Here is a 16034-nt window from a genome sequence, read left to right on the forward strand (position 1 = left end):
ATTTCAGATAATTATAACCTAATTTTAACAAATTCGCTAAACATTATTTGGCGGTTATAGGATTGGGTTGGAGCTTAGAGACTAATTGGCATTGAGCTTAAATGAGTACCCGACTATAGGCCGGCAAAAGTCTAATGTTTTTGTTATTATAACATTTTAAAAAAAATAGAATTGAAAAAACATAGGAGATAGGATCGAAATGAATGGGCCTAGTTATAGAGAAAGTCAAACATAAATTAAAACGAAAACTCATTAGTAATCTTTACAGATAACATCACATTTAGTCAATAGGTTGATAGCCAGCGATATATGCGCAACAAAATTACATGTCATCAATTAATGAGATAATAGATATATAGATAATGTAACACTTCAAAGTTGCTAAATACATTTTACATATATTTTTTTTGAAATGTATGGATAATTTGCTCGCAACATGATATCTAGCTTATGTTGTCGATCTTAACCAGTTCTGCGCTAGAGAACCCATTCATCTTCAAATTAGTAGAAAGGAAAACCCCCAATTAAACCGTCTGAAGGCATGACATCTAATTGGGATAAAACTATTTCCCTTTGTATTACTCAATCCTGCTTCATTGGAAGAATTTATTTATAAAATTTTTTGAAATATTTTTCTATGTTTCGAACTTGAGAAATCCAACATGTAATCATGATCGAAGTTATTGAGGACTTGCCAGTATTTGCAATAAACTTGGTAGGTCGAAGTGCCCAATTTAGAGTAGTACATGAAGCATGATGGAGAGAAAACGACAAAGACATTCGATAAACATATAATGTAGATTAGCTTTTAACCAAATCCTTCAAGTATATATATACTATAAGCTTCCTAATAAATTGATCATAATAATCTATATGTAACAAATTAACAAACTAAGAATTAATAAAGATAATATCGAAATGCTCATCTTCATCGTCATTGTTGTCTCCTCTCTCCTTGTCTCCTTCTATGTCCTTAACCGAAAATTCGCATGTTTGAAACAACTTAATTAATATACCACCAGGACCACCAATAAAGCTACCGATAATCGGAAACATCCACCAGATCATCGGATCACTACCACAAAATGCTTTCTGTGACTTAGCCAAGATATACGTACGGGCCTATAATGCACTTGCAACTCGGGTCTATCTCTACGGTCATCGTATCATCACCTAGCTAAGTTGACCGAACAGGTCAAGAAAACTAATGATGTGGCCCTTGCAGGTCGCCCATATGCACTAATCTCCGACATTGTCTTCTATATATGGGAGCTCCGACGTCACTCTTGGTACTTATAGCGATTACTGGCGACAAATGAAAAAGATTATTGCTGTTGAACTCTTCATGAGTCGGAAAAAAGTTAAGTCATTTAGTGATGTTCGACGACAACAAGAAGTTGGCAGATTCGTGGAGTTGATTCGTTCCACATGTGGAAAGCCCGTACGTAAACATGCATGAGAAGCTTATGGAACTAATTAAGCAATAACAACATCTGCAAATGGAGATATATAGTTGCAAACAACAAAATGTATTGATCCAATTAGTGGACCAAGTGATGAAAATAGGGTTATATCTTCCAGACCTATTTCCCGAGTTTCGATCATTAATTTCTGGGATCAGATCAAAGTTAACAAGAATTCACAAGGACGTACCTGGCATGGATAAGATTTTTGATGATATACTTGATGAACGCAGACGTAAAAGACGAACAAGTGGAGCATCCGAGGAAGATGTTCTTTTGAACGTCTAAGGAGCGTGGTGGTCAATGTATTCTGTATATTAACGTGAATTTTGTATATGCATGCATGTATTTAAGTTTATATATATCTATATTTATACTATATTATAAAGCACATTTCTCCTAGATTTTCTAACATTGAACTTGAAATTTTCAATATTGATTTTAAGTGCTTCCCCAAAATGCCCTCCTATCTATTATATATTTACCTAAAATAACTATAATACCATTTATCTCTCCTCAAATCTCAACCAATAATCTTTTTTCACCCTCCTCCATAAATCATTTATTCCTCCAATTCATTCAAAATCTTTTATCTCAAAAATCGTACATCGATAAATTATAAAAATTGTATGGGTGTTCTTCAAATTTCATGCTCTTTCATTAGAAATGTCAATTGATATACTTTCGACAAATTTTTAAATCCGAGGGCGGAGCCCGTACGGCTAAGACATTTGACTATCATACTCTATGATATATCAACTCCTATAACCTATCACATTCTATGACCTAGGTATCACCATCACTATCTCACCGCCGCAACGCGCGGGTACTTGCTCTCGTATTTATAAAAAAGAGTTTATATGATGTGATATAAACAGTGCTACGGACTTGATTAATGATTAAGTTGATATCAATGGATCGAGATGGTCTAATAAGTTTCTAAAGGCACGGACATATTAAACTTGATATATTTTTCGGTACGTGGCACCGATACAAGTGCAGTAACAATGGAATGGGCGATGAGAGAATTAATTATGAGAAATCCTGATGTGATGAAGAAAGCACAAACAGAAGTGAGAGAAGCGATTCAAGGGAAAGAAAAAAATTACAGAGACGGATTTACAAGATTTGGTTTTCCTTAAGCACATAATTAAGGAGACTCTAAAGCTTCACATACCTCCAATATTAGTCCCAAGAGAATGTAGAGAGCAATGTCAAATTGATGGTTACGATATACCCGTGAAAACAACAGTCATTATTAATACCTTTGCATGCGCAACTGATCCCGAATATTGGGATGATGGGGAAAGCTTTAAACCCGAGAGATTTGATAAGTCTTCGGTTGATTTCTACGGTACAAATTAAACTATGAGTTTGTCCCGTTTGGTAGAGGGAGGAGAATGTGTCCTGGAGTTAGATTTGGTTGGATTTTTATGGAGTTGACTCTTGCAGAAATGTTATACCACTTCAATTGGCAACTTCCTTATGGATCAAGTCCTGATGATTTGACATGAGTCAAAATTATGGCCTTGTTGGATCTAAGAAAGCTCCCTTACATTTAATACCAACTCTTTATTCTCCGGTTTCATGAAACAAAAGATGAAGGGAAGGTTATTGAGCTTTGTAAAGGGACAAATAGCTAGACCAATCGTTATCTTTCTCTACATTTAATATGTGTGCAATTTATACGAGTATTTGCTTAGCCAAATCTCATGCATTGGGTCTAGCGATGTATCAAACTCCAAATATTGTTAAAGTTTATGTATTGTTGATTTATATATATTTCTTAAAGGATACCGGATTAAACTCATGTTTGTAGATTGTACCGTAATATATATTTTCATTTTAGTGTTTTAGGTCAAATATACAGGCTCTAAGAACATGTCGTTAACTTCATCATTCTATCTTTTCAACAGTCTAAGCATCACCTCACCGTCGACGATTATGTTGGTGTTGGTATAAATCAATATGGCGACATGCTCGTAAGTCGATCGATCAATACTTTTCCGGAAAAATCCTATCTAACTGCTTAATATGATTATTAATCAGCTCATACAATGTAGAGAGTTGATATCTTTAGATTAGAAATTTAGTCAGAGTTAGGCAACCGCATTTTGTGTTGTGTCTTGTCTTGAGCAACGCGTTAGTTCACAAAGGCTCAGCTCATCGCTAACTTCGGTCTCCTTCGTATTTGGAACAAAATTAAACTCCAAAAGGACATATCCTAATTTATTGGCATGGTCTGGTCCCAGGACTAGGCCTAAGAAAATGTGCTGTCTTGAGCAACACATTAGGTCACAAAGCCTTAACTTCTCCCTCGTATTTGGAAAAAAAAACTCCAAAAAGACAGATCCTAACTTATTGGCATGGTCTGGTCCCAGTCCCAGGATTAAGCCTATGAAAAACACAGCATATAAACTTAAGTTCCTTCATGTTGAGTAAACATAAGCTAATTATGTGAAGAAGTACAACTATGTTAAAATATTTTGCTTGTATACATGAATAAAGAACCATACATACTGAGAATATAATACATTGACATAGCCTGAAAGAAGATCAAGAATAAGCAAAAATTAAGAAAAAGGACAAAAAGATCGATTCTTGCAACCACCAGTAAAGTCACTCATCTCACAACAAGGTCGCGGATCAAGTATGGAAAATTCGCTACTTAACCCCACCCGAAGACCTTTCGGTGCAGAAGATTTCCCTGTACACATTTGAATATATATTCTACTTTTCATGCCAACTGTATACCTCATTGAGGCAAGTATTGCCTTTCATACCAACTGTAAGTCTCATTGAGGCAAGTATTGCCTTAAAGTCTCGGTTCTATCAGTGTTCCTTAACTTACGGAACGCACACAGTTCAATCTGTCTGACTCGCTCGCGGCTTACACCCATTACATCCCCAATCTCTTGCAAAGTCCTTGTTTTACCATCTTCTAACCCGAACCGCCATCTGATGACTTTTTGCTCTTTTTCACCTAATGTATTCAACACCTTCCCTAAATCCTCTGACATAGTTTGTTTGATCAATATTTCCTCAGGAGTCTCTTGGTCAGGATCATCAAGAAGATCCTAAAACAAAATGTTTGATGATAAATACATGAGCAGCAAAATTAATATTTAAAGCTGGAGGTGGCGATTGCAACCCATCTACGAGTAAATCAGTCAGTTTGTAACTTAACAGTTGGTTGAAATGAAACACGTCAAAAATTGCCCATAATGTATTCAATATGCACGAATCTTCCCTTCCTTGATTGTTCACTTGAAAATTAGAGTATTAATGCAAATGTGGTTTTTAATAATAAATAAAACATTAGTTATTTGTAGATCTCAAATTAATATTAAAGAAAACACAAAAAAGTGTTCGCAGGATAACACAATAAGTGTTTTGACACATAAACCCAACCTCCCATTTTTCAATTCTATTCAAAGCTATCACTTGTCCAATACTTTTCATGTTTTATAAGAAAAGGGGACACCAGAAATTAATTTTAGTGATTTCGGATTTGGGGCAATTAAAAGGTGGCAATTTACCTATTTACTTATGATTGAACTGATTTAGTTCATGTTTGATCTCTGACGGATAGATAGAAGAGGTTAGCCACAATGAAAACCATACAAATATCACCCCGAGTGCTTTTAATGCATAAAAACTTTACTTGGCACTTAGTTTGCTATTGAAATAAGGTCATATTTGACGTACTAATTATTTGTGAACTTTATTTATGTTGTTCTGACAGAAAGTATTCTAAGTCAACCCAACCTAAACTAAAATTAACCGATTTCACCCATTTTCCAAACCTGCCCACCCAACCATTTTGCCACCTCTGTAGCATAAAGAAAGAATTGCAGGTATACTAATAAAACTCCTCAAACAGAAGAACAGAACGAAGACAAACCGTGAGTTTGGTATTGTTTTCCAGCCCGACAGGAATATCAATAGATCGAGCTGGCTTAGGGGCTTGTTCTGCAGATTGAATCCTCTTAATGGAGAGGCCTGTTTCAACTGCAATTTCTGCACGAGTAGGTTTTCTTCCAAGCTGTTTATCCAACCTATATTTGGCCTCATTCACCTTAGATTGGACCTCCACCATATAATACTGTATCAACATGAAAAATTCAAAAGTTTCAGTTCAGCCCATATACACAGGACAACGCAGAAGGCAGAAGCTATAAATAAAAGTTTTTACAAAAGAAAATATGTAATCTGTAGTTCCGTACTCTTTTTTTCTCCCACAGCCTAGGGGAATCTGTAATTTTTCTTCGAAGTTTTATTACTTAAAAAAACAAAAAACGTTCACATTTATAAGCATGAAGTATATACAATAACAAAGTCATAAGAAACTATGAGCTTTTAAAAAAAAAAAATGCTCACATTTATTAAATGTAATTTGTCTAAACCTAAGTGTGTAGAGATCAATCTGTCATGACCAACACAATTCCACATTTACGCGTGTATAATAATGGCAGAAAAGTGTACATATACTTCTCTTTTTAAAAAAAAAAAAAAAAGCCTTCAGATAATTTGTTATGGTGTTCGAACCAAAATATTTCTTACCGGAACATGGATTATCCTGCTTTGTTCAGCTCGAGACCTTTGGACAGCTTGCCTTATCCACCAATGAGCGTATGTTGAAAATTTGAACCCCTTTGAAGCGTCAAATTTCTCTGCACTTTTAACCAAGCCTCGGATTCCTTCCTGCGAGAAATATATCGATATCAATAAAAGTGGCAAATATTCATGGCAATTTAGAAATTTAACCTATTTACTCATAAGAGTTCAAATAGGGTTATGTACTATCCTAAATGGTGAAAGCAAAATACATAAATCTAAAACATATAACCTCCTAAGTCCTAAACTATATCTTACGAACTATAAGAGTGTTATTATTAAAGTAATTAAAATCCCTCTGCTATCATAATTCACGAAAACATAGTCTGCGACACTTTTTAAAATATGGCTAATATTATTTGTTGGTTAGCCTGATACAGCTCTTCTCAACCTGCAACACAACCAGCCCGTCTGATTAATGTCGCATTAAATGAGAGTGAAAAGATGTTGCATACCTGAACGATATCCTGAAGATGCACCTTCGTACCATAATAACCTCTTGCAACAGAAATAACAAGTCGTATATTGCTCCGAATCATTTTGTCCCTGCATTCTTCACCATAGTGTAAACGTCTCCCTAATTGTATCTGATCGATGCCTGCTGCAGAAGCCCATTCTGCAAAAGTGGGAGGCACCCCAAAACGCGTCTCAAGAGCAGTATGGACTTCTTGTAATTTCAACAGGTCCTGCATGTCAATAACACGAACTTCACACATAGATTTGGGAATGAAAATTCTTTCATAAATTACAAAAAGTTACTGCAAGACAGACCCTAATGAATAATAAACAAAATCATTTGCTCACTTGATTTTAAAACATAGCACATCAAGGTTTGAATGTAAAGAATAATTAGAATAAGGCAGCGCATTAACTTATGATGGGGGATGACTATATGCATTTTGAAAGTGATTATTCCAAATGGATAAACGAAATCAAAATCAGATAGCGTACATAGGTTATGTTTTATCTCTTTTTTAAAAAGGCAAAAAGTTACATTCCTAAACCACCTATTATTTACACCAATTGTCTTGTTTGAGACTTGAAACCACTCCATATTGGTTGATGGGCAACAGTCACTAGCGCTGTACCTATCTCTAATAAGGTGAAATAAATCTAATACAAATAATAGGCTTAAAAGGAAATGAGTTAAAATGGGCCAAATGGCAAATATGTATTTTTAATATATAAAACCTTCTAAATCATTTAATCAGAAAACAGATTCGTATTAATATAATATAACTTTGGTGACCATATTTGACACATAATAACTGTACAAACAGAAGTGTTCCAGTCAACCTGTCCTGTCATAGCCCATACCAAATGGTTACTGGTTTTAACCCATTATCCCACCCACCCTACTTGCCAGTTGCCGTTTTCTCACTCTATTTGAAAGAAAAAAGAAACTCATACCTGTATCCCTTTAGAAAGTTCTACTTCCTCTGCAGCAGTCAGAAGCTTGGCATTTGTCATTCCTCCCAAAAAAGCCAAAACGTCTTTTTTCTCACCACGTCTTCTGCTCACGCCAGATTTCACTGGAACTGTGGTGGGGGCAACCCGAGCTCTGCCTGATGCGGATTTTACTGACACAGCACCTGCTTCGGCTCTTTCTGCTGCTCTAATTCTCCTCTCTTTCCGTTCTACTTGACGCTTTGATCTCACAGTTATGCTAGCTGAGAGCTGTTCTTCAAGAAGTTGAAGTTCTTCAATTGTGGGTTCAACTTCTTCTGAAGGTTCTGTCCCCGGCTCATTTATGGAGATATCAGACTCAGGTAACTTAGGTTTTTCTTTGATATTTAATGGTTTGAGGCTCTGATGGTTCATCATCATTGTTGCAGCACTCTTTGCGACCTTTACTGCAGCCCTGGCTAAAGCAATTGCTTCAGCAGCTGCATCAGCATGTTCAGTTGAGGCAAACTCTGAAGCCAAAGTTGTTCCTTTATTTACCTAAACAAATGGTTCAAATGCCATTTAAGAACATATTATTTCATGCTTTTGATCAAAGATTTTGACAGTTATATGAATAGTTAAAATGATTTAATATATACAAACAGTAGAGTCCCACGATATTTTCATGTGACTCTTGTAAGAAATTGGGATTGTTATAAGAACACATTTTGAATCCAGTGATACTTTCGCGTCTTACGATATAAGTGGAAAGAAGAGACCAAAAGTCAGTCAATTGAACCATTAAAAGATTCTGACCTGACCTACTGCACCAGAATACACCCATGGTCTACTTCCAGCAATAGAACTTGTATGAGATTCTAAAGATGGTAGCTGGAACTTTTCAATATCAAGCACTCCAGCTGTTGTTGATGCCGATGATGATGATGAGGAGGAGGATGACCACTGCCTGTCAACAGTACCTGAATTTGAATGAGCTTCTAAGGATGATAGCTTTAGCTTCTCTAAGTTAAGCACTGTGGATTCTGTTAATACAGGGGGTGCTGTAGTTGATAAAACACACCGAGTCGGAAAATAAATAGGCTCTCTACATTTAGCTGCATTTAAACCATGACATTATGAGAAATTCAAAATTGGGCTGAATTTGTGATAAGTGGGTGAAGATTGTGCACATATATACTGATCACATACTATGGCAAAATTTAATAACAAAGAAACAGCAGATTGATCAACCGTTACTTCGTTTTCATGTAGATTATCGGATCTAACACGTTCACCACAAAGGGAACGTCATTTGTAACTTGTAAATTGTAATCATAGAAAAATTCACCACATCTTAGTCCACCCCCATTCTAGGTTTTCTTCTGTACCATAACACACTACTCGGACACTATGAGATCTTATCGTAAAAAGGAACTATTGCCTGATCTGCTAACAGTTGTAACAAAACCAAAGGAAAATCCCGGCGAACCAAAGCTCCTATAAACCTAAAAATAATTAAGATCCCCTGACCAGACAAACTTAAAATTAGGTATCATGAACTCCAATTTCTATAGATATTATAATACCACTTTTCATGACTGATTTCAGTTTGTATAAGCAAACATATAAGTGCTGTATACAGTCATAACTGAATTATCTAGGGATTCGGAATTCGTTTAAGTGGATGCATACACAATTGGATTTCAAATTTACATGTATACATAAATGATTGTTAATTAAACTATATAATAATGTGTGTTAATATACACCTATTGTCTGTCAGCAATATATACAATGTTAATGAAATTACAAAAACAAATAAAAGTGATGAAAGTAAAGATTAGAAAGAAAAAAAGAAATTACAGTGACTAGAAGAATGATGATTTAGAGGTTTGAATTGGATAGAAAAGGAATCAGGCAAACACTTGAATTGAGGGAGCAAACAGGACATAGTTGATTCTGCTGCGACTACTACGGATGATGATGATGAAGTATACGTATACATGTGTGTGTGTGTGTAGTTTAGTTAGTCATACATTTTTGATTTGAGAATAGGAGGTGATAGATATAGATATAAGTAAATGTGAGAAGAAGAAGAAGAGGAAGAAGGAGATGAAAGTGAGAGGGAGATGATAGATTTTGTTTATGAGGATAAGGAGGCAAAAGAGAGTGAGGACCAAAGTTGGACAAGCAGCAGACACTCCTTTTGGGTTCAATTTGAAGTACTATATTTGGGCTCTTCCTCCCATCCAGGCTTCCATCCTTCCTTGGGCTTTCTCTCTGACATTTCAAATTTCATCAATATTTTCAAAACCGGATCAGCCGTTGAATCGATAGGGTAGTTCCCGGTCCAACTGGATGGACCTCGCCGTAAAAACATAAAATAACCCAACATAGACGTGCCCAAAATAACCAGTTTTGGGTGAACCGGTCCCGAAAATTCGAAAAATGAACCCAGAAAAACCGGCTCGATCTTTAGAAAAACCGCTCGTTAGAAGCTGGTTTGTCTTTTACTTCTAGAATTGGTTTTTTCCCTGCTTTGATATCGGTTTGTTTTGGTTTATAGGAAGAAAAAAAACTGTCAACATTTTGACCAAAATCGATTTTCAAACTGGTTCGAGTTTGGTTAAAAGTGGTTTTTTATCGCGTTGACCCAAACCATTATTTGTTTCGTTTACAAACTGTTTGGCCCAAAATCGGTTTATGGGCACGTCTAACCGGACATATAACAACCAAGTAGTTGGAATGGTAAAGGATCCATTGTTTAAATTGAGAGGTCTCTTGTTCGAATTTTGTCTCTCGAAAAGTTTTTAAAATATTTAATTACAGTCTGGTTTCAAAAGGCCGATCACCAATGGTAATTTTACAAATTTGTTTTTTTCTTTCATTATGTTATTTTTCAATCGACTAATAAATTCATAATTATTTTTAGTCACTCACAAAAAATATACATATTTTACTGTATTTTGTATAATTATAAAACATATGTTGTTATAAGCTATTAAAACTTATTATAGATTATTAAGAAAAATTGAAGCTAAATTCTTAGTCAATAAAACCTTCACAATAATGTTTTACTAGAAAACAGCCAGAAACTCGAGAGGGTCGTCTGTGGAATCGTTTGCCGGTATGAAAACTTTACTAACTTTTGTCGAAAATTCTAACTCAATAGAGCCTATATTTTCCTATAGTCTATATCTATCTATATTCTATTATAAAACAAACTACCATTCTCTTTTTTCAACTCTCTACATTTAAAATACTCAAAATACTTTTATTTTTCAATACATTCGTAACTCACACACTAAATCTATCTAATATATCCCTAAAATATTTTCCAACCATATTTACTATCTATCTCCTTTATTTATTAATTTAAATATTTAAACATAATATCTCTACAATACTCTTAATGAAATTATTAACATAAGATGCATCACTTAACCATAAAATAACTACACTACTATTGACATCAATTACTTTTAGATTAATAACATCGTTACCACCATCGCCACCATTACCACCCGTTGCCGCTGCATTGTGCGGGCACCCATCTCGTACCCTTATAATACAAACTAGAAATCTATTTTAAGAAATTTAAGCAATTTTTTCAATATCCTCTAATTTACACATCACCTTTAATTCTATATCTCTAAACATAATCAGACAAACACCCTACCAAGATATAACATACATGCACTTATTTCTTTCCATTTTGATTTACACACATGCATGTCAATTGCTCCACCATTGTTTTATATTACAAATCACCGTTTAACCGCCATAACACGTGGGCACCAACCCTCGTAACTTTTAATTTAAGCTGGACAGCAAATCAGATTAACACAACTAATTATTTTTTATCAAACCCAATATTCTGGGGGTTAAACACAATGAGATACAGTTTGCCATTTTGGCTTCGACACCCTTGTTATTAGTTAATCTATCACTTGAACAAACAAACAAACCCTCCTCTGCCCTCGCGCGAGCGTTTGGAAATGGCAAACTCTATGCTCAAAATCCCAATTCTATCAACCCTCATCATTTCAACAACTGCTTTCCAAACCTCAAAAACACTCTTCAATCCTTCACTAATTCACAGTTATAACCGCCATATCTGCCGCTGTTCTTCATCAATTTCTCACCAACCACAAATCAGAAGCCCTCAACTCGTCGCATTAGAATATGCTGACCTCAGCATTCCACATATCGTCTGCCAAGTTATTTCTACTACTAATACAATTTCATTTTTCTTGATTATTAATTAATATGACCATTTTCTTATTTATTAATTTTTGTATATGCGGATTAACAGGAGTTAGGTGCTGTTCGGGTGAGGCAACATGTGAATCCACTTAGCTCTACTTTATCGGTAAATTTATTTATGCAGTATATATATATATATGTCTTCTATCCTTTGACGTTTCTATATAAATGGTGCAAAACTTATCTGTTTATAAACTTAGTCCATTAGTGTGAGTATAATTTCGTGATTGTTTTGGGGACGGTGAAATCGATAATGATTTGTTATTCTTTTCGTTAGGTTCCCGTTGAAGCACCGGACTGGAATGATGTATTTGAAGACCCAAAGTTGCCTCTAGTGGTGGACATAGGCTGTGGTAATCAACATATCTCTTTTTATATACATAACTTGATAGATAGATAGATAGATAAATAGCTCTAATTACTTTGTGTTTGGAAATATGTTTAAATTTTAGCCCAAAGGTTTGTTTTAGGTATCCAACTTATAATGTTTTTTCTAATGTGGCATGACACCCATACAAGCTGCCATATGACATCCATATATTCCAGCAGAGATACTAACGGTTACATACAATGGCAATATCTGAAAATTGGATACACACATTAGAAATGTATATTTACATACTATAAAAAATATACTTCTAAATATCCATCCATCTAAATTAATATATACATCTAACTATCCCTGGAATATAAATAATAATTCAGGGAGCGGTAGATTTCTCATGTGGCTCGCTAAGAGAAATCCTGGTTCAAAGAACTATATGGGACTTGAAATACGGAAAAAGGTATGGTAACTATTTTTCTTAATCTTGTTTCCTTCCCTTTTAAGCAGTTGTCTGCTTGTTGAGTTTTCTCGGTATTTGGTATATCTGAAAAAGTATATACTGTTCCAACACATGTAATGTTAATGTTTTGTACTGTACTCTTGTAGCTGGTCACTCGTGCTGAAACATGGGCGAAGGAGCTAGCTCTCAGTAATATGTAAGTTCCTATTAATTTTAAAACCTGACTAAATACAATGATAAAACAACTAGTTAAGATGCATAACTATTTATTTGATTTTTTAAGATGCCAAGTATGTTTAAAAAGAAGACTATTATGCAGATATTTTATGTTTGCTAATGCATCTATATCCTTCAAGCAACTCATTTCAACATATCCTGGACCTTTGATGCTGGTTTCAATATTGGTGAGTGCATCCTGTTTTTAAACATATATAGTAATTCATTTTAACGTGTTATCTAGGAATGCCTTTTGACTATGCTGGTCATGTGTCTTGGTGTTGAAATTGTATTGGACATGTATGCAGTGTCCAGATCCTCATTTCAAGAAGAGGCATCATAAAAGAAGGATCGTGCAGAAGCCTCTAGTGGAGGCAATTGTGGACAGTCTAATGCCTGGAGGACAGGTAATGAGCTCAGGTCCAAACACTTCAGCAAGTCTCTGTGTTTATCTCAGTTAGTTGTGACCTAGTTTACTTAATTTAGATGTGTGGATCTATGCCTATAGTCTTCATACTAATGATGGTAAATACATCTAATAAATGCCTGAGAAGGATTCATTTGAAAAACACTAGAGTGCATTAAAGGATATGCTTCCAGAAGATGCCACCATTTGTGATAGGTGTATGTTCTCTTACGATATTTATCTACTGCTCTATTCTGTTTCATTGTTTTGACTTATATCTAAAAATACCGACTTTTTATTTCGTAGTATGTTAACCACCACCAAGGTGTCCTAGTGGTTAGGCATCCTGTTTCCTCAACTGGTTTCAGGTTTGAAGCCACCTTATGTGAACTTCTTGGGGGTGGCTAAAGAAACGGTCGGAAATGCTCATGGGATACCCTAGTTAACCCGAACAGGAAAATCCTTCTCCCGTCTACTTTAAAAGAATGACCAAACAAGTATTTTAAATGATACAAGCAACTAGTACAACGTAAAAAATATACTATGAATGATAGCTTTGTAGGATCTGGGATAACAAAGGATGTCTGTTAAACAAGGCATCAGAGCTACAGTCGTCAAGTAGGGAAACTTGGCATAATGTGCAGGTTAACTAACGGGTAAAAACTGGTTAGGCCGGGTTGAGAGAATCCACAGATCATTCATTTTTGAGTTTCTGTAAATAGTTTATGTGCAAGAACTTTGTGATTACTAAAATAATCTAACTGTGTAGACTTTGGTCCCAGACCTTTTGAAGTGCCTGTGTTAATAATTCAGCTAGCCTTATAATAGTCTTGATCATTTTTAATTTTTTATACAATTGAAACATACCAGATGTATTTCAACCCGTTTCCTTTATAGTCAAATCTTTAAGCTTAACCTGTTTGACATAAGACATTACCTAATTTGACCCATCCTAGGTAAATGGGTTAAAATTTGCCAACTCTATAACTTATAACTATCTCAATAACTCAATATATAAGTTCACCCAGCATAATAATTTTATGGAAAATGATATATCTTTCTAAAAAATTAGCCTAATAATCCTCCTAACTATCAGATCATGACACTTGGCAAGATCAAACGATGAAATTAGGAGAGAAAATAAGTGGATTACACTTGTCATGTTTTAAGATTGTTAGGAGGGGCTAATTTATAGGAGGATATATCATTTTCCCTAATTTTTAATTTTTATACCCAATGTATCCGCTGAATAAAATCAACTTTAATGAACTTAAATCTGATGCCTCCGTATGGATGTATCTATGACCAAAGATGGGGGTGTCTACGGTTTTCAGAACAGTTTAGTATAGAAGAAGTTATCAAGGGTTAATGGAGATTGGAGGCGAGGGGGGTCGACAGTTGCTTGGTTATACAGATATTATGGTGATTAAAATGGTGTTGTATTTGCAGATTTATATTAAGCATTTCAACATGCCGTATTTTTGTGAAATGAAAACAAGCATCATGTCGCTTTATGTTCAGTGCCATATTGCTCACGCAATTTACATAAATTTTGTTCAAACAGGTGTTTATACAGTCTGATGTGCTCGAAGTTGCTGTTGACATGCGAAAATACTTCGATGCGGAGTCAGATAAGGTGGTCCATATCCATAATTTTGACCCCAGTCATGTGTGTGATGGTGAAGGATGGTTAGTGTGTAATCCAATGGGGATCAGAACCGAGAGAGAGATCCATGCAGAATATGAAGGTGCAACAATTTACAGAAGAATGTACCAAAAGCTATCATAGTCTTTCCTTGCCATTCATGTATTCATCACTGCTGTGCTTAGTCTTCAGATATTGAACTTCTGATCTACAAAGCAGCAACAAAACTGACCTCAACTCAGAAAAGAGGTGTCTGAAAGACCCGTGGCACGCCCACATTGGAATGGGCCAATGAGGGTGTTACAGAATCCGCTAGTATGCCAAAGACAGAATCCCTGATGATTAAAGTCAGAAATTTCGATTAATATAGAGTTTCCTTTTAAAGGATGCATGAGTTAGTGTTGTAAAGTTTAATTTGGATATTGAACGCTTACCCCATTTTTGTTTTGCTACATTTGAGTCGCTTATCTTAATAACCATATGGTTATATTTAACATGGAAATTGTTTTATGTGCGTAACTAATAAGCCTAAGGAGGAGTAGACATATAGCAAAATTAATGGTGGGAATTAAGAAAAAAAATGCAATATTATGTGTCAAACAAATGAATGAGAATTAAGAGATATATATGTACGAAGTGTGTAACCCAACCAGGTCAAAAAGGGGTCCCCACCACCCACTATTAGTGGCGACGTCGCCGCAAATAGTGGGTCTCATAGGTCAGACTGCAACATTCAAAGTCACTAAATCACGTGCAATGGACCCCACTATTAGCGGCGACGTCGCCGCAAATAGTGGGCCCCCCACTGCAGATACATCGTTTTAAACGACGCACTCTCTCCTTCTCCATATTATTCTTCCTTCTCCTTCTCCGTAAGAACTCCCCCTCTCTTCAAATTCACCGTCTGCATCAGGTTGCTCAAACACATTATCCGGCACTTCAATACGTACGTTTTCTGGGTCTGCCCAAATATCCTCCAAACTATCCATCGGAAACAATTCAAGTAAACATCTAGTTCATTAACTATTGATGGTGTCCATACTATATATATATATACACATATGTATAATATCTATATCTATATTCATAATATATATATATATATAAACAAACGCCAATATACCAGCAGCTATGAAAACGAAATTGGCAGCGGCTATGAAAACGAAAAAGTAATGTCTGAAAACGAAAGACACAATACGCTTGAAAAGGAAAGATACAGTTTGCGTTATGAAAACGACGACTACAAATAG

At 35.3% G+C, this 16034-nt stretch overlaps 2 protein-coding genes and 1 pseudogene across 2 annotated transcripts; 2 read left to right on the forward strand and 1 right to left on the reverse strand.

Moving 5' to 3' along the window:
- The first annotated feature begins 918 nt into the window (after positions 1-918).
- LOC122592192 lies at positions 919-3054 on the forward strand (annotated as a pseudogene).
- An 881-nt stretch (positions 3055-3935) lies between these two features.
- Positions 3936-9585, reverse strand: LOC122592509 (RNA polymerase sigma factor sigB). Its single transcript, XM_043764752.1, has 7 exons — positions 9330-9585; positions 8283-8581; positions 7491-8024; positions 6536-6766; positions 6027-6167; positions 5368-5568; positions 3936-4540 (listed from the first exon to the last, which is right to left on the reverse strand). The coding sequence occupies exons 1-7, from the start codon at positions 9469-9471 to the stop codon at positions 4259-4261; spliced, it is 1830 nt and encodes a 609-aa protein (XP_043620687.1). The 5' UTR covers positions 9472-9585; the 3' UTR covers positions 3936-4258.
- A 1794-nt stretch (positions 9586-11379) lies between these two features.
- LOC122593177 (tRNA (guanine-N(7)-)-methyltransferase) lies at positions 11380-15280 on the forward strand. The gene is made up of 8 exons (XM_043765548.1): positions 11380-11686; positions 11782-11838; positions 12010-12085; positions 12438-12517; positions 12664-12713; positions 12837-12921; positions 13042-13140; positions 14704-15280. Exons 1-8 carry the CDS (start codon positions 11465-11467, stop codon positions 14926-14928), a joined length of 894 nt encoding a protein of 297 aa, XP_043621483.1. The 5' UTR covers positions 11380-11464; the 3' UTR covers positions 14929-15280.
- The last annotated feature ends 754 nt before the right edge of the window (positions 15281-16034 follow it).

This window comes from Erigeron canadensis, chromosome 3, assembly GCF_010389155.1.
Source record: "Erigeron canadensis isolate Cc75 chromosome 3, C_canadensis_v1, whole genome shotgun sequence".
NCBI classification, from domain to species: domain Eukaryota; kingdom Viridiplantae; phylum Streptophyta; class Magnoliopsida; order Asterales; family Asteraceae; genus Erigeron; species Erigeron canadensis.